We start from the raw sequence: 19473 nt of genomic DNA, 5'->3' as shown, positions 1-19473 counted from the left end.
AAAAGTATTTTATAGGGTGTAAATATTCCGTGGTTTTGTTATATTTTGGTTGTGAGAGACTGTTATTTTTAACGGCAATTTCACTAAAAATTGAAGAAGTTTTCTTTTCTTTTCATTTTTATATTTTTGAAGTACAAAATGAATGAGTGAGTTAATGGAATTAAAGGAAGGAGTATAATTAATTAATTTTTTTTTGCGTAGACTATATTAAATGCATTAAAGTTGAATAACTCAATAAAATCCATTATTCATAATTTGGAATATTTCCAAGAATTTTAGACGAACAAAAATTGCATTGCTGTGTATAATTACAACAATAAAATCTCAACGGTGAGGACGTTGCGTTCGCGCCGCTGTCCGAGTTGATGCTCTAAAGTCAGCTCCGGCGATCTTCACTCATTTCTCTAATTCATCAAAGATCCATTTCCAAGATTCCCACCCCCCCCAATGCTCCTCCTTTCTCATCCCTTCTCTCCCGGTTGGTAGTTTCTCTCCGGCCACAATCACCCTCCAATTCTCTTCTCTGATCCTACTTTGACCGGAATGACTAGCCCCCGGTTGTCGGGGCCGCCGCCTCTTCCGATTCACTCCTCCACACAACACCATGACTCCTGGGACTGCATGCTTCCGGGCCCTCCCAGTCGCAACAACTTCGGATCCGCCGACATCAGCCCCTCCGGTCTCCTCGCTTTCCCCTCCGGCAGCTCCGTCTCCATCGTTGATTCTCGTTCTATGCAGCTCATCACCGCCATCCCCATGCCTCCGCCGTCGACTACTGCTACTTCTCTCTCCCCTTTCGTCACCTCTGTTCGGTGGACTCCTCTCCCTCTCCACCGTGACCTCCTTTCTACAGAGCCCTCCACCTCACACCTTCATCTCGCTGCTGCTGATCGCCAAGGTCGCATTGCTCTTCTTGATTTCCGTTTGAAGTCCCCTACCATCTGGTTCGATACTAGCGACTACAAGTACGGTGTTCAGGATCTGTGTTGGGTGCGGTCTGGACCCGATTCGTACCTTCTTGCTGCAATTCACGGCGCCTCGGCTCTCTCCCTCTATAGTGTTACCACTGCTCGATGTGTCTGGAAATATGATGCTTCCCCTGAATATCTGTCTTGCATTCGTTACGATCCCTTCGATTCGCGCCATTTTTGTAATTGGTCTCAAAGGGTTTCTTCTCTCGGTTCAGGTTTTGGGGAGAAGGAAAGTGATGTTGTCATTAAGGAGCTGCGGATTGGAACCGACTGCACCGAATTGCTGAAGCTAGAAAGGGATGCAGCTTCCGGATCATCGTCGCCGGCCTCTGCCATGTTTCCCCTTTACAATGCGAAATTTGCATTTTCGCCGAAATGGAGGCATATTCTGTTTGTAACGTTTCCCAGGGAGTTGGTGGTGTTTGACTTGCAGTATGAGACGGCGCTTTTTTTAGTACCTCATTGCCTCGTGGGTGTGGTAAATTCCTTGATGTGCTACCGGATCCGGACAGTGAGTTGCTCTACTGTCCTCACCTGGATGGAAGGCTCAGTACCTGGCGCCCGAAAAGAGTAAGTTCTCCTGTAAATGTTATTAATACTGTTCAGGTTGAATTGCCTAGGCATCCTTTTACAAAAGTTTCATGGGAACCTTAGCTTGAATCATTGCTTGTGAATTTGCTTAATGTATAAACGAGTTTTGAAGAATCTAACTGCTATCCCGGATGCTCTCAAAGATGCTTAGATTGTGAGCGTTTATAAGATTAGCTGCAAAGTTTTGATTGTATGGAAAATTGTACTTCCGTGGGAGGTCATATTGTGGTTGGGATGGGTTTGGGGAGGGAACTACGGACGGTTGCGTGAATGGACTTGTTAAATCTTGGATGTTCTCAAGGATAGAGAGTTTTAGGTAAATCCAGACCATTTTTTTTCTATTTAACTTCATAAATTTATTCAGGTTTAATTTTGAATTCTGAGTTGCAGAGTAGGGGAAAGGTTTTCAGTTACACTAAAATTTAAGTGCTTATGTCTAATGTTCTTTCTATCATAGGTATTAATAATTTCTTTGTGCATGCGAAGGTAGGAACTAGACTTACAAGTTTGCATAAACGAATGTTGTTGATGTATATAATTCTTTACTTCCAACAACGGTAATACACACAAATATCTTGCTTATTTTTTAACTTCTAGGAGACGAACTTATATATTATACTTACAGAGGTGAACAAGTCCACGTAATGTCTGCAATGGAAGAGTTGCTGCCGTCAATTGGCACATCTGTTCCATCTCCTTCAGTTCTTGCTGTTGTCATCTGCCAGTCCGATTCCATCCTCCAAAATGTTGCCAAGCTTTGTTCTGATGTACGTCATTCTCATTCTCCTTCTCCTGATGCAGATGCAGAAGCAGAAGCAGAAGCAGAAGCAGATATTGTTTCTCCATTTGATTCATATGACGAATGCCATCCCATCTCTTCAACACACTTGATATCCATCTCTGATGATGGAAAAGTATGGAACTGGCTTGTAACTGCCGAAGACACGCAGACGGATGATGCATGCGTGAGTATGAGCACTGATGTCGGTGGCGTGCCAACTTCAGACAGCAACACTGACCAAATAGTTTCTTCTACCAATTCACTTGCTTCAGAAGCAGGCAAGCAACTAGATCACGCCAATACCAGTTGTGGCCGTCCACCCTCTGGCCTCAGTGAATTGGACTTGTCATTTAAGGTTTGTCTACGTTTGTACAATTCCTCCTCATTCTTAGCTTGTCTTTGTCATTTAGTTTTTATTTTGGTTACCGGTTCAAATATTGGTTTCTACATAACTTGTACAATATCTTATGTGTTCTTCATTCCGCAACCCTGAGCTATTTGCTTCATGTGCACAAGGTAATAACAAAACTCTTAACTAGCAAGAAGAAAAAAAGAATCCTTTTAAGAATAATAAAACGTTCATGAACATTGCACGTGGAGGAGTATCAAACCAAAAGGAGCCTAGAGGATGGCTTTAATTCCAAAAGCAAAACAAGGAGAAAGGAGGAAAAAGGATCTGCTGGCTAAGATAAAACTCTTGGTTGTAAGATTATCCCTCTTGGTTTTCCCCTTGTGAATACCAAAAATGAAAAATCTAATGATCCAATGTTAAAGAGAGTAAGAGACACTCATACATCTGTTCCTCAAAGTATTACTAAAACCTTTTTTCACCATAACCAGAGGAATGATATCCCATTCAACTATAGATAATTTGTCCTTTCAAGATTTGACTTTTAGGTTTCAAGCCTTAATTCTGAAAGGTCAAAACTCGTCCACAATCTCATTCAAGCAGGAACAAAAAAATAAAGCTAGGAAGAAACCTTTTTGATCAATCAGCCAACAATACCAATTTCCTTAACATTAGAAATTGCAACATTTTTCCAGATTAGGTATATGAATGTCTTTTAAAGGTGAATTCAAATGCATTTCCTTCCAAAAACAAACTTGGAACATTACAAGGTGATCAAATTTGATGCTGCATCACATCTTTCGAAGAATCCCCAAGGAAAGGCCATCCAAAATTCAAAGCTGTTGCCTGTTGGAACTTTCAAACCACCATCCCCCCCCCCCCCCCCAGATTTTTTCACCTGTCTGGAAATTTGTTTCTCATCATGAGGGGAATTGTCTTCTTAGTTGTCTGGTCTCACTAAAACTTTCACTGGTCTGCCTTGTTCTTGATCTTCTCTTCTTCTTCTTTTCTCAAATTTTCTTTCTTAAGAAATCGAGCTTTCGTTGTGCTTTTTATGTAAAGCATCTGGAAAAAATTGACTTCTACAGTACCTAGCTTGCCTTGTTAAAAGAATAATTCCTTATTAGGCTTTAGGAAATGCAAAGAGCGTTGCTAGCAGGAAACTTGTTAACATGAATGGAGATTATGTTTAATTGAATGAACTTTAGTTTTTCAGATGTTTCATGTGGCTTATTGGACTTTTAGTTATGCTGAATTAGGCTAGAAGTTGAGATCTGTCTAGAATTTTATTATTTTATGTTTTCTGCTCTCATAGTGTTATTAATGGTAAATGGTAAACTATTATTTGGTCTTGAGGAGGGGCTTAGCTGTTTTGGGAGAAAGGAAGTTTGTCACGTACCCTAGACTATTTTTTTGTTAATTGTTGGGAGTTTGGCTGGAGAGAAACTCTGATTTTTAGAGAGGTGGGAAAGGTTAGGGAGGTGGTGAGGTTTTAGTATCTCCCTGTGAGCTTTGGTAACTAGATGTTTTGTAATTGTGATCTTAGTTTTGTTTTTGTTGGATTCATGTCCTTTTGAATAGTTTCATAGTTTATGGTCCCCTAATATTATTCTTTACTTTTTGTTCTTCTGTCAGAACTACACTCATGCACCAAATTGAAGTGTAACGTGCAGCATTTTTGTTTCATTCATTGAAAATTTGGTTTCTCATAAAAAAATGGTTTATCTGTTGCCTCTTTCTACATTCAATCAGGAAATTTATGCCTGATAACTGTGAAATCATTGATGCAGATCAGTTTAGTTGGTCAGCTTCAGCTTCTTTCTTCTGCAGTAACGATGCTGGCAGTGCCATCTCCATCCTTGATAGCTACATTAGCTCGTAAGTTTCATGACTAAGCTTTATGCATGAGGGTACTAAAAAAAAGAAATCTTTGTACACGAGAAATACATGTTATGCAGTTGTAATACCATCTTTTATGGATTTGAGGTGGTTCAATTCAATTGAATGAGCTGGATGTTTTTAGTTTGAAATACTAAATTATCCTGTTTTCTTATTTAAGGTGGAGGAAACTATCCTGCTGTTGCTGTACCATTGGTTGCTTTAGGGACTCAAAGTGGAACCATTGATGTCATTGACATTTCTGCCAATTCTGTGTCATCTTCCTTTTCTGTACATAATAGTGTTGTTAGAGGTTTACGGTGGCTAGGGAATTCCAGATTGGTGTCGTTTTCTTACAGTCAGGTATATAATTTAGCATTTTGTTAATATTGTATGCTTTAATATGTTCTTTTCCAGATTTATGATACAATACGTTCAATGTTTTTCTGCTTGTATGTTTGCGTTATGTACTAAGCACACTGGATTCTAGTTTTAAAAATAATTCACTGGATTAGTTGTAGCCTTTCTATTTTCTTATACCTGTTTACGTTTTCAATTTTATTATACCATTCAAAGATGCACTACTCTTGTGAACTCAGGTGAATGAAAAATCTGGAGGTTACCTTAATCGTCTTGTTGTGACCTGTCTTAGAAGTGGCTTTAATAGAACCTTCCGTGTTATGCAAAAGCCTGAACGTGCTCCATCAGAGCTTTAAGAGCTTCTTCATCTGGAAGGTTGTCCTTGTCTCAGATTTTGTGTCTATTATTTTTAATATAATGTCTTTTCTCTCTGGTACTTCGAGTTCTTATTAATAAAGAAGTTTTATCTCCATTCAAAAAAAAAAAAATATATATATATATATAATGTCTTTTCTTCTAATTCTTTTCCCTGAATTTTGGGGCAAGAAACTCTTGCTTCTGTCCGTCATACATTCTTCAATGCTATTTTAGATAGTGTTATGTAGGAGTAGGGTATATAATAAATTAAACTCACCACACACATGCTCTATTCTAGACTGTAGTAATGAATCTCCTTTCTTTTCTTCTGCTATTTAATTCTAGGTATCTTCTTATCCTGTTTCGTGATGCTGCCTGTTGAAGTTTGGGCAATGACAAAGACTCCTATCATGGTAAATCTACATTTACAAATACAGCCCATTTTCATTTATGTATAATAATTTTTACTATTAGCAAATAGTAGCAATCTCACATTTTGATGTTGAGGGAACAATAGTTTCTTATTCAGTTGCTTATCTATCTTATTATCCTAATATTTTGATTTAAGCTATTTTTTTGTAATCTTGTTTTGCATTAGCGTGGGGAGACTACTTATCTCGATTTGTAACTAATTTTATTTGAACAATTTCTATCTTATCAGAAAGAAAAAAAAGAAGAAGAAGAAGAAGAAGAAGAAAAGAAAACCATTAGTATCAATTGTGGATTTTTTTTTTTTACAAAAACTAATATTCAGAATTATTATAGACTTCCTTTCTTAATGACCAGCTTCATCTTTCAGGCACCTCTCTAGCAGTTGACAGAATTTCTTGTTTTTCATTCTATAGTCTTTTTTTCCGTGCTTGGTTTTGATTTGCATGGACTATCAAGATGAAATTTTACGACTTTTCACTGCTTACATTTTGAAAAGAACTAGTTGAAATTGCCCGAGGACGTAATGTTTTTCCATCACTATATTGTGTTGCACAAAGTGTAAGAATTATTATTCTAAAAAAAGGCATATAAGTTATTTTGGTCAATTTGTGTAATTATAATTAGCATTTTGCTTATATCTTTAGATCCATGATGCACCTACTCATGATATTTTCTATCTCCATGTAGCTTAGATCATTAGCTCTTCCATTTACCGTTCTGGAATGGACACTTCCAACAGTTCCACGGCCTGCTAAAGAGCGTACAACCATGACATCGGATACCGTATCTTCACCAACTAAGGCATCATTATCTGATACTAGTAAGCTTGTCATCTACCTTGTAATTTGCATCTCCTCATTGCTTTATCATCAAAAGAACGAGTTGCTTTATCCCCATTTATTTATTTATTTTTGGATGAAAGTGGACCACTTTCATTGAGAAAGAATGAAAGAATACAAAGGCATACAAAAACAAGCCTACCAAAAAACAAGCCTAGTACAAGAAAGGCTTCCAACTTAGCAAAATGTTGCCAAAGGAATAATTTCAAAAAAGGAGAAACTTCGAAATCGAAGCCCAAAAGAAACATGGAATCTTACTAAGGACCAAATCTCCAACTGGTCCTTCTCAAAACCTCTAAAAGCTCTCTTGTTTCTTGCCCCAACTGATACACTTGCTTATGCTTTTGGATGAAATCTACATTAGCTATTCTATAATTTGCCTTATGCATGCTTTAAGTAAAACTATGTTCTGTATCAGAGGCACAAGAAGGAAATCAGGAGGAGACTTCTGAAAGTTTTGCATTTGCACTGGTAAATGGTGCGCTTGGAGTGTTGAAGTTCATGGTCGAAGAATTCGGGATTTCACGTACTGTTCTTTTCATTACATGGAGTTTACCAGAAAATGAATCTGGGTGAGAAAAATAGTTAGGGGGCATTTAAAGGCAAGAAATAAGTCATTATAGTTTTAGGCCATTATAGTTGGATTGTAATAGTTGTGTTTGGGATGTAGATTATTTTTGTTTGGGTTATGATAGTACGTGTTTGGTGGGTAAACTATTTTAGTTTGATAAATAGTAAACATTGCAGTAAAGAATTGAAAAAATGATGAATTTAAAATAATAAAAATTGTAGCAAATAGTAAATACGGTAACAAATGGGGGATTTGAAATAGCATTTATTATAGCTAATTAGAGACTTTTAAATAGTATTTACTTATAATAAAAGTTCTTATCCAAACACTAAATTTGTATCAGGTGGGACTTTATTTTTATGTAGTATATAGTTTCTTTTATAAGAAACAATTTCATTGTTGTATGAAATTTACGAACGAGATAGTTAATCCATGATGATGATTACAAAAGCCTTTCCCAATTAGAAGAAAGGAAGCATAACTGTGAAGCAAAGAGATTAGACCATTTACACCATCAAGAACTAGCATAGATATGATGTGGTCAAAGAAAAGTTCAAAGGTGTGCTTTTGTACAAAAGTCCGTCTTTGATTTTGCTCTTTCAAAATGACCCAAAAGAAGGCCCTGTTCATGTAAGCTGAAAAAACCGGTGGATCTAACATAGACACAATGTCAAGCACAATGTCCCTGACAATATATCCAACAGTAGGATTGTTATGAAAGCAAGCAGAAAAATAATAACATAGAAATTGATAACCCAGTTCGGTGCAAAATCACCTACGTCTTAGGTAGTGTGTATGTGGAATGAAACTTTACTATGTAAAGAGTTTAACAATTACAATGGAGTACTTATCTGACAAACTCCCTCTACAGTGACTCATATATCTTGCTCTTCAACGTTTCAACTTAGGCTTCCCCACAGCAAAGCTTTGGCATCCTTGGAAGGGAAGCCCGAAAAGATGAGTTAGGATATCCATCACATCCTTGGGTATCGCCAAAAACCAGAAAAAAATGTTGAGAATTCTGTTCCAATAGTTGCAAGCAAAAGTACAATTAATTAATTTATTGAGTTTCATCCTCAGCCTTGCACAATGAACACCACCTTGATGAAATGGCCAAATAAGTTGATGATATTGATGGATGCAACATAGAATGTGCCATACTAGGATTTCATTTCGTAATAGTATGACCATAAACCAAAATAAACTAATACCCAACGTTGCTATTCGTCCTCTCATACATTTTCATACGAATTAGACTTCTGCTAATTAAATTAAATTGTACTGATTTCTTGCTTGGTTTTTAACAATAGAGATTGCGGTACGCTGTTATGTCATGTAAACATCTACATCAGCAGATAAATTAGAAATAGGTTTATTTTTTACTTATTTTTAAATCAAAGGCTTGGATGAAAATTTTTAGAACATTTATTCAACTTGACCTATAGCTCGTTCACAATGTTAATAACTGGTATGGAGTTTTCTGAAAAGTTCTATTGTTGTTTTTATGATGTATATTTGAACTGGGAGGTCTGAATCGTAAAAGTTATCTTCTTGATTCTTGTTGAATGAAATTGTTTACCATCAAAATGACAATAATCTCATAAATATTCTCTTGACATGCCTGTAGACCCAAATGGCCTTCATCTTCTTTTGTTTCATCTGATGGATTAATTACAGCCATGGCCTACCGCTTGCCACACGTGGTATGTTTCTCTTAGAATTTAGTAAAATAAAATTATGATATTTGGTCCCTTTGAGCTCAATGGGCTGATTACGCTTACTTTGACAATTTTCAGGTCATGGGTGATAGATCAGGCAAATTCGTTGGTGGGATGTAACAACCGGGCATTCTTCATCTTTTAACACTCACAGAGAGGGAATCAGCGAATCAAATTTTCCCCTGTAGTTCCTGGAGACCACAGTAGAGGACGTATAGCTGTTCTATTTTATGATAATACATTTTCCATATTTGATCTTGTAAGTTTAATTTATATGTTGTGAATGTAGATCTAAACTAAGCAGTTTCCATTTTCCGTATATTTCTGATTCTATTGCACTTCATAGTTGTTCATGCTAAATATTATTTCTTTCCGTACCAAAGAAGAAACTTATGAGGTTTTTAATATTAGGCCCTTGAACACATGGATAAAGTATTTTTTTTTAATATAGATACAATATATGTGTATGTGTGTGTTTGTTTTGTGACCGAATACGCGTTTGGGCTTACTAGGATCTGATACCATGTTATCTAGAATTCAGAGAAGTATCTTTCTTATTCATCTTGAGTCAAAGGAACGTTACATATTTATATAGAGAATAAACTAAACCCTAGAGACTATGTAAAATTACAATAAAGGACATATGAGATATATATAAATATATATATATCATAACAGTGTATATTCATTTTAATCTTTGCTCTGTAGATTATAAATTTTTGGAATTTTCAAATTAGTAAAATTTTTGCCCCCTTTGCTGCAGTTGGTAAAACTGTAGATTAGTATTAGGCCCTTTATCATCTAAAGAGTGCTGGTTAGAGCCCCTTCCGGTAGGGGCGAGGTTTCTTGTAGCCCCGTGCATTCTTTCATTTTTTCTCAATAAAAGCTGTTATTCTTTACAAAAAAGTTTAAAAGAAAAAAGACATCCAAAGAGTGCTGATTCTTTGAATATTAGGTTTGTGGGATTGCATGCCTGTCTTCTCTCAGATTACGTAATACCATGGATAATTTGGAGGGGTTCTTTGTTGTTGATTATAAATCCATGTATACTTTTTGCTGGCAGGATTCACAGGATCCCTTGGCTAATTCCATTTTACAACATCAATTTCCAGGGACCCTTGTATTGGAACTTGATTGGTTGCCTTTACGAACAGATAGAAAAGATCCTCTAGTATTATGTATTGCAGGAGCTGATAGTAGCTTTCGCCTTGTTGAGATCATAATGTAAGTACTGGAATTCCTTTTCAATCTTGAAATTTAGTTTTTAAATTATTTGGTTTATTGTTGTTGGTATTTTCTGTACATGATTTTATTTAAAAATGTTATTGCTACTTGCATCAATGCCTAATGAAATATTCAGATTAAAAGTTAAAATGATATATATCATATATATTTGAAATGGTACACATTTGTAAGATTTTTTTTCCTCTTTCTCCATCAGATGTCTTATGAATTCATTCATGTGCTTGATCAGAGTGTTATTATTTATAGTTAACAAGGAAACCAGATGAAGACATGTAGACTACTAAAGTAGGTTGAATGTTGACTGTCAACTGAAAAGAAGTACATTAGTCCCTAGTCGCATTGTTATCGTCCTGTCATGCTATTTGGGTTCTTATTCCATATGCACTCAGTGGACTTCTTTTTTCCGGGCAGGACAATAGTTACTGTATTCTTCTGATGTACGGTATATAGGACACTGCAAATAGAAAAACTCAGCCAATCCTTGATTCTTCAGGGCATAAACCATAGACTTAAGTACTAAACAATACGGTATCTGGTATATGCAGCTGTTTAGAAAGTTGCTCGGCCTCTTGGTGTTGCAAGCATGCTGCTCTGTTTTCTATCTTTCAAATGTCTATGGTTTCAATGCTATTTGTGTTTGTGCTTCTGTAACCCTTATTTTGTGCAGTAATGAAAAAAAGCATGGCTCACTTTATGCAGTAATGAAAAGAAGCATGGCTATGGACGCAAGACGGCCAAGGAAAGATTTCGGCCAATGCCTATATGTTCGCCTTTGTTACTTCCTACTCCACATGCATTGGTAAATATTTTTCATATGTTTTCATCACATGCATCTAATTCCTCTTCATAATCTATTGTTAGATTAAAACTGAAACTTATTTCTTTTTTTTGTTCAGTCACTTTTTTTCGTTACATTTTGGTTGGGTTCTAGTTTTTGCAATGTAGGAAGCATTTGTTGGGAGTAGAGATGTAGATGGAAGTGTCAATTCTTATTTACATTTTTTCTTCAGTCAATTCTTATCCATTGCATTTAAACAGATTCTAGTTTTTTCCATGTGAGAAACTTTTGTAGAGAACAGAGGTGGAGATTTGAAGTAGACAAATCAAAGATCCATATCAAATGCTAATTTTGGAACACACCCACACACACATATTCGACCGAAACTCACGTTAATTTTGTTCTCCACAGGCATTACGGATGATCTTGCAGTTAGGTGTAAAGCCCTCCTGGTTAAAGAAGAAGCCTCAACTCGTATCTGGAGTTTCAGGAGGTGGCCATGACCTTCGGAGTCACATGATTGACTTACCACCTGTTGGTGACTCGGTGGTGCCAGAAATGCTTCTCAAGGTGCTTGAACCTTATCGTATAGAAGGTTGTATTCTGTCTCACATGTTTTCATGACCAATGGCCGTGAAAACTATCTAGTCTTTTCTTTCTAAACATATGATGATACATTGAAATTCATTCTTCTCACCTACACTCAATGTTCCAACGTTAAAGGTTGCATACTTGATGATGCGAGGGCAAAATTATATTCCAAGTTAGTACATAAAGGCTCCTTTGAGGTTTGCCTTTGCTGCTGCAATTTTTGGTGAATCCTCTGAAGCCCTCTTTTGGCTACAGTTGCCTAGTGCTCTCAGTCATCTCATGAATAAGTTAGCAAATAAGTCTCCCAGAGAGGTCAATCCTCAATGTCTAATGTGGATCTTGATGAAGCTTCGATGCTGAATAGGATAACCTCAAAGGGAAAATCAATGCCAAGAACTGGGAAGAAAGAAACACTCGTAAATATCTTTTTCATTTGGTTCCTTATTCTAAGAAAAAGTCAAGTTTCATTGCTTGACTTTTTAAAGAGCAAATACGTTTTGCAAATTAAGAACCATCTATCATTCTTACTCCTCTCTTTTGAAGCTTGTAGAAGTTTTACGTCAGCTTTCTCAATATTTTCTATTATTTCATTATTGCCGATGTGACTCTCCTTGTTGCAGGGTCAAGGCCAACTATGGCAATGGCTTTCAAACAAGAGGAGTTGTGGGAAAGTGCAAATGAACGCATTCCTTGGCATGAAAGATTGGACGGGGAAGAGGTTATTCAAACGTGTACATGAGTAAGCTTGGCTCAACTCTGTTCTGTTTATTTTGTACTTAATAGTACTTCATGGGCGTGAAACTTACTTGACTGCACAATTGGTAAAGAATTTGGTCACTGTTTTTACTTTACATGGGCACCCAATATTTTGCCAATAGCTTGGTTGTAAAGGAAATTATATCATCTGAATTTTGATAGTTCATTACACAGGTAAATGTAGGATTCTGGGTTTGTGTGTATCTCTTGGGAGGAAGTATTGAGGGTGTATTAGGGATCAATAGCATTGTGCATTTCAACGTCTCCCTTGGAGTTGTGTATGTACACATGCACACACACATGCATAAGGTGCTTTACTATAGAGTAAATAACTACGGTTTCAAATTCTAGAAAATACGTTTAGGAAAAATAAATATCTTTATAATGGACACACAAGTACATTGCAAACTTATTTTAACACGTCCTCTTTACTCTTTTCAGGAGGAAAAACATATCCCTTACTAGTAAGCTTTGGTTATAAATGGAGAATATGGATGTGTGGGGTGTTAGTGTTAGAAATGTTAAGTATTCCACTCTCATCAATGGAATCTCAACAGGGTCGATTCAAGCTTCTAGGGGTCTAAGACAAGGGGATCCACCATCCCTGTTTCTGTTCTTGTGGTGGATGTTTTAAGCTGGAAGATAAGCAAAGAGGTTGAGGGAAACATTATTGAACCTTTTAAGATTGGTAGAGATGGAGTGGTCTTATCACACCTTCAATTTGCTGATAATACAATGTTATTTTTTTTCGGTAAAGAGGAGTCTTTCCACAATCTCAATCATATGTTGAATTATTTGAAGAGATGTTGGGGCTATAAATCAATAGAAGCGAGTGCACTATTTTTTGTATTCATTTTGATCAGGCTAGGATTTAGAGGTGGGATGAGGTTATTGATTGTGAGGTGGGTTCTTTCCCATCTTCTTACCGTGGGTTTTCCTTTAGGGATAATTTGAGATATGTGTCCTTTTGGAACCCAGAGAAATTCCGCAAGAGATTGGTGGAGTGTAAGAAAGGTTTCCAAGAATAAGCAAGGAAAGTACTTCGAATTTTTGATTCATCGCCAGAGATGGCTTAGAACTAGAACGAGTAGTTCATTATCTAATGGATTTTTCTGTTCTAATACTTTATCCGAGAGTTATCAGTATTTATCAAATCTCAAAAGCTGGCAGGTTAACTCTGATTAAATCCATGTTTAGTGGTACTTCGATGTATTATCTTTCGCTGTTTAGGGCCCCTAGCTTTGTGTGTAAGAGTATTGAAAAGTACATGAGAGATTTCTTGTGGAAGGGAGTGGGGGAGGATCATGGCTCCCATCTGGTTAATTGGGAGTTGGTGGGGCAACCCTTGAGTTAGGGGAGGGATTAGGGATTGGTAATTTTGGAATCCGTAACAGAGCTTTGTTGGCAAAGTGGCTTTGGTGCTTCTATCTTGAATCTGATTCTCTTTGGCATAGGATTATTGTAAGCAAACATGGTCCCCATCCTTTTGAGTGGACAACATTAGGGGTTAATAGCACTTTCCGAAATCCTTGGAAGGATATTTCTTTCGAACTCCCTTCTTTTTCTCAGTTTTCTTGTTGTTTTGTGGGGATGGTAAGGACAATTACTTTTGGGAGGATCAGTGGGTGGGGGAGAATTCCCTCTGGTAGATTTTTCCACATCTGTATCATTTATCCGCTTCCAAAAATTGTACTATCTCAGGATCTTTTGGTGAGATGTGAGAATTTCATGACTCTCTTTCGGGTTCCGTCGAAATTTGACCTATAGGGAAACGACGGAGGTGGCTTCTCTTCTTTTCTTGCTTGAGAGGTGCTCTTTTAGAGAGTGGAGAAGGGATCTTCGTGTTCGGCATCCTAATCCTAGCCGAGTTTTCTTCTGTAAGTCTCTGTTTGTCTTTTGTTAGGTCCAATTCCCTTAAAAACTTGGTTTTGATATGGTGTGGAGGACGAAGGTTCCTAAGAAAGTTAAGTTCATTATCTGACAAGTCTTGCTTGTCTGGTTAATACTATCGATAGGCTTGTTGGGAAGAGAACTTCGCTTGTTGAGCCTTTTTGTTGCATGATGCGTCAGAAGGTGTAAGAAGATCTTTATCATCTTTTTTTGGGATTGTCAGTTTGCGAGGGCCGTGTGATGCTCCTTCTTTCAGGAGTTTGGTGTTAGCTTTGTTGGTTTGCGGGTGCGTCAGAGCAATGGTCAAGGAGTTCCTCCTCCATGTGCCTTTAAGAGATTAGGGGGTTTTTTTGTGGCTTGCCACGGTATGTGCATTTGAGACATGGGGTGAGAGGAATGATAGGATATTCCAGGGTAGAGAGGGCCCTAGCGAGATTTGGACCTTGGTTTTCATGTCTCTTTGGGTTTTGATTTCAAAGAACTTTTGTAACTATTCTATAGGCAATATTTTACTTTTGTAACTAAGTAAAATATTAAGTTGGGTGGCTTTGGTGGGCTGGTTTTTTTGTATGCCCTTGTATTCTTTCATTTTTCTCTCAATAAAAGTTGTTTTATAAAGAAAAAAACGTATCCCTCGCTAATAGAACTCCCATCTTTCTAGGTGACCCTCAAATCTAGATAAATTAAATGTCGGACGTTGAATTGAAAGAGCCAAAAACTAAGAATACTTAGCTAGAGTCTTATCTTTACAACTATTCAAAAGTAGGCTAATACTTGAGATTATCCCCCACGATTCAACCCTCTAATCCAAATACTCACACACATAAACTAACAAACTACTTAACAACTCTACTACCAATCAATTAACAACTAAGAAACTAGAATGACCTCAAACTAAATGTTGCAAAATATATACCAATTATTACGTTACGTCATATGTCATCTGTACATATTGATTAACCCTTCAATCTGGCTTGCATTTAGGTTTAATGCAGTGATTACTGTTTTGTTGTCCCATATACCTTTTTACTTTCTTCCTGAGTTGATTTTCATTTATTATTTTCTTTGTTTTGTTTATCAAGAAGTTGCTCTTTCTATGTTGATCTTCAAACGGTGCTTTATTACTTGGCTATATATTTTTTTAGCTCAAAACAAGCTTTCTTTTTCTCCCTCTTCTCGCTTGAACAATTTCTTGACCAAACTGTCTTCTTCATCAGTCTTGTCAACTAGGACTATCGGGAATAACCACTTATTGTTGGTTTCAGCCTTTGGAGCTCTTTCGTTGCATTTGAGTTGTATTGTTCAATGTCCTCACGCAATTTACTTATTCTTTTTGACGAATTCAATCTGTTACCCTTGTTTATCTAACTATCTTCGTCGTTAGGCTTGTATCTGTTGGAAACTTAGAAGCCGCTGTTAGCTTACTGCTTTCCACTTCTCCAGAGAGTTCTTACTTCTATGCAAATGCTCTACGTGCTGTTGCACTTTCTTCAGCAGTGTCAAGATCACTTCTAGAACTGGCTGTCAAGGTATGTTTGGTAAAAAAAGATGTATTTTGGATGTTTAAGAACTCGACATAATCAGAAATACCCTTCTCCTGTTAGGTTGTTGCAGCCAACATGGTGAGAACTGATCGGTCGTTGTCTGGAACTCATCTTCTCTGCGCTGTAGGAAGATATCAAGAAGCTTGTTCTCAGGTGTGGATATATCAAGATGCTTTTCATAATTGATCTTGATCCCGTTCTCTTCCAATTCAGATGTATATTACGTCTGGACCGTGATTGAATTTTTTTTATAGGATATTATGGTATATTCTTCATCGTATGACTGCCTGGTCCATGATTGAATCTCTCTTAATGTCATTTTTTTTGGGTGAACTTAATAGATGCCCGGACATTGTTGCTTTAAATAGATGTTTCTATCATGGTTATATTGTTACTTGGGTTTTTTTGGCGGGCTGAATACAATTGCTATAATGACGTGCTCATACAGCTTCAAGATGCTGGATGCTGGACGGATGCTGCAACTTTAGCTGCCACACATTTAAAAGGATCTGATTATGCTAGGTACTTAATGCTAAAAGATTTTCATACTTAGCTTTTTCACTTGTACGTTGCACAACTGTTTCTATAACATTTTCTGTTGTCTTGATGTGTATGATCTCGCCTGCACCACATTATTATCGAAGGCTCATTGCTTGAGATGCCTTAAATGATAATTAACACAATTTTAGTGAAATGTTGTTGCTTTTAATAGGATATCTCAAACCTTATTATTCTATTATTCTTGTGAGTATCTCTGATTGGTTATTTTATATGTTCTTAAGGGTGCTGCTAAGGTGGGCCAATCATGTATTCCATAGCGAACATAACATCTGGAGGTATCACCACTTTTTTTTTTATTTCTTTTTACTTGTATAGAGGTTTTCCTTTAGCATGGTGGTTCTGAAATGGCATCTTTACAGGGCGCTGATATTGTACGTCGCAGCTGGTGCACTACAAGAGGCACTGGCAGCACTTCGTGAGTCGCAACAACCCGACACTGCAGCTATGTTCATCCTGGCATGTCGAGAAATACATGCAGAATTTATCTCCAATTTAGAAAATTCAGATGACGAGTCAGACTCAAATGCTTTGAAAAACAAACTCCTTAAGTTGCCCGGTTGGACCCTGAAAATGATGACGTTGTCGCAGTCGGTGAATATTATGGACAATACCAGAGAAAACTTGTGCACCTCTGCATGGACTCCCTGCCGTATTCTGATTGAAGAGTGGAATAACTTCTCTCCGTGTCGTGATGTGATTAACCAATTCTCCAGGGATTTACCTTTTATTGAGTTGCATCCCTGAAATGAAACCACAAAGTCATACGCTGAAATGAACAGAAATAGCCTCCTTGGATAGGAGGTTTTTTGCAATGTGCAAATCACGGGAGTGATCTTTTTTCTGGCAAGCTTAAAGCTAAATCTTCAGAGAAGAAGGGTTCCAGTGTGGCTGTATCATCTAGAAATCTTTATAGAGGAGTTGTCAATAACATTGTTACTTTATTCAATAGAGGAGGTTTTGCTTATATTTCCTCACTTAGAAAAAGAAAAAAGAAAAAAGAAAAAAGAATATATTTTATCACTTTTGTTGTATATAGCATCTTTTCTGATAACAGTAACAATTCATGGAGAGGATTGAATGGCTTGGAATCAGTTTGATACGAATCTTGTATTTCCATGAATTGGACATACCAAACAGATTTTTGTGTTGGTTTTGCAGAAATGTAGGATTGTAAAAGAAATGTTCTTTGATGATTGGACATCCTAGAATGTCCCATGCAAATTATTTCAATTGATTATTCCTTTTTCTTTTTTCCCAATTTATGGATTTCAAAGTTCTCGTTTTCCATCCATTATGATGTTTTTGCTTCACAACTTTTCTTCTATGGTTGATGTTAAAAACGATATTTTTATTGCATAGATCTAAATTTGATTAATGGCTTGTGTGGTTTTTCAAAAGGAAGAGAACCCTGTTTTAATTTGTGTGATTAATGCTCTCTAAGTTAAAATATGGAAGAACAATAATGTGTGTGCGTATTAGCCTATTGGATATGTAATTATTGTTCACTTCAACAATATGAAAAATTATGTAATTAAAAAAGGTTACTGTGAATTGGAAAATATACTACTACAAAGTAGTACATATGGAAAATATACTATAAAATTTAATTACTGAAAAAAAAAACATAGTATACACGAAAAATCACATTACATATCATGTCATGATATATTACTAAACAAGTAAAATAATACGTGTATTAGAAAACAGTATTATAAAATATTCTATCCGCCAATTGAATATTAATGTGGTATTTTACTTGTGTTTATGTAAATAGTCAATCAAATAAAATTTATATTATACAAATCAACACTACCTACCTATACTACTAAGTAGTACAAGTGGCAAGAACACACAATGATTAGTTTTTCAAAGTTAATTATTTAGTTAAAGTGATAAATATGAAAGTTTGATGTGTTTGAGATTCAAAATGAATAAAGTGGACGAAAAATAATGATAGAAATGCAATCAATTAAAACATTCTAGCTTACGAGAATGGAATAACCCATTTTAATTATGATATTTTAACTTCTTACCTATGCCTAGTCCAATTGATAAGAAAAAGCTAACCAACTTTTCTTAAATATCAAATTAGCCAATTTAATAAGATGAGAAGTTAACTAACACTAGAATAAATTTCTAATACGTAAAGCCTAATTAGATAATTTCCTATTTTTTGTTGACAACAAATCACACATTTATAAGAAAATGTGTATGGTAAGAATATCCATAGACATTGAAATATCAATCATACTATCAAAATACTCCAAAAAAACAATAGAAGGTAGAAAAGATAGAGAGCCGCATTGTACAAGAGAAAAGATGAAAGAAAACCTTAGAGGAAAATAAGTGTCATACGCTCAAAATGGATAGAGGAAAATAAGTGGTCATACGCTCAAAATGGCCACCTGGATCAAAAACCTATAAAACGAAGCTATGAATTTAGGACCGTGTTGTGATGCTGTCACAAAAAAAAAAAAAAAGGATTTTACGCTCCTTTCAAAGGTATTTCCATTTTTTCATAATGCTCAATTTACCTCGCTTGAAACTTATTAAAATAATCAAATAAATACATAAAATATAGAAACAACTTTAACACATTTTGTGTGCTATCAAATACAATAAAAAATATATGACAGTTTGTATGAAATATATGATTGAAATGGAGTCAACAATCATCCAAACCACACTTACGTGAAGGAAGAAATGCAAAAGAAGCTTACCATTGAAAAAGTAAAAGAAAAAAATGTTAAGGCAGCCCATTAACAAGTTCATTTTTGCTCTATTCTTTATTCCTTATATGTATAAAGCCCAAATTATAAGGGTTATTTTATGATATTTTTTAGGTATACTTTGTTGTAGGTGAGGATAGGGTAAAAGTTTTTCCTCTGGAGCTTTCTATATATACTTACAATAATGTACTCCAAAAATGATGGAATCATATATATATAAAATGGTAGGGTTTTCTCTTGTCAATTCTTTCTCTTCTACAATGCTTTTTTATTCTTAAGTTGATATCAGAGCCTTGTCAAACGACAAGGATAATTTTTTTCCTTCTCTCCACATTTCGGCTTCTCCGTTTTTGTCTCTTCATTTTTTTGCTCAAGCAAGCACTCAATTGTCGACAGTGGGAACAAGGAACGTCGACGATGCTTACTCCCCTATCTCTGAAATGTTTAACTCCGAGACCAAGATCTCCATCGTTAAACTAAATGGTGACAACTTTCTTCCGTGGAAATTTCAAGTTGTTACAGAATTGGAAGG

At 36.2% G+C, this 19473-nt stretch overlaps 1 protein-coding gene across 1 annotated transcript; it reads left to right on the top strand.

The window, feature by feature from the left end:
• The first annotated feature begins 327 nt into the window (after nucleotides 1–327).
• LOC116405900 (WD repeat-containing protein 11-like) lies at nucleotides 328–17459 on the top strand. The gene is given in 36 exon segments (XM_031889664.1): nucleotides 328–1151; nucleotides 1153–1193; nucleotides 1196–1428; nucleotides 1431–1541; nucleotides 2049–2067; nucleotides 2160–2698; nucleotides 4483–4570; nucleotides 4752–4933; nucleotides 5170–5272; nucleotides 5275–5305; nucleotides 5633–5660; nucleotides 5662–5700; nucleotides 6407–6547; nucleotides 6979–7048; nucleotides 7051–7084; nucleotides 8757–8832; nucleotides 8926–8944; nucleotides 8947–9009; nucleotides 9012–9106; nucleotides 9911–10071; nucleotides 10792–10891; nucleotides 11282–11465; nucleotides 11594–11648; nucleotides 11650–11794; nucleotides 11797–11877; nucleotides 12082–12094; nucleotides 12097–12192; nucleotides 12245–12282; nucleotides 12392–12495; nucleotides 13672–13810; nucleotides 14364–14472; nucleotides 15443–15636; nucleotides 15712–15804; nucleotides 16100–16173; nucleotides 16434–16487; nucleotides 16572–17459. Coding segments are annotated over 36 exon segments (4545 nt in total). The 5' UTR covers nucleotides 328–543; the 3' UTR covers nucleotides 16957–17459.
• The last annotated feature ends 2014 nt before the right edge of the window (nucleotides 17460–19473 follow it).

The sequence above is a fragment of the Cucumis sativus genome, unplaced genomic scaffold (assembly GCF_000004075.3).
Source record: "Cucumis sativus cultivar 9930 unplaced genomic scaffold, Cucumber_9930_V3 scaffold41, whole genome shotgun sequence".
NCBI lineage: Eukaryota > Viridiplantae > Streptophyta > Magnoliopsida > Cucurbitales > Cucurbitaceae > Cucumis > Cucumis sativus.
Note: the sequence above shows the minus strand (reverse complement) of the source record. Positions and strands in the feature narration are given on the sequence as shown.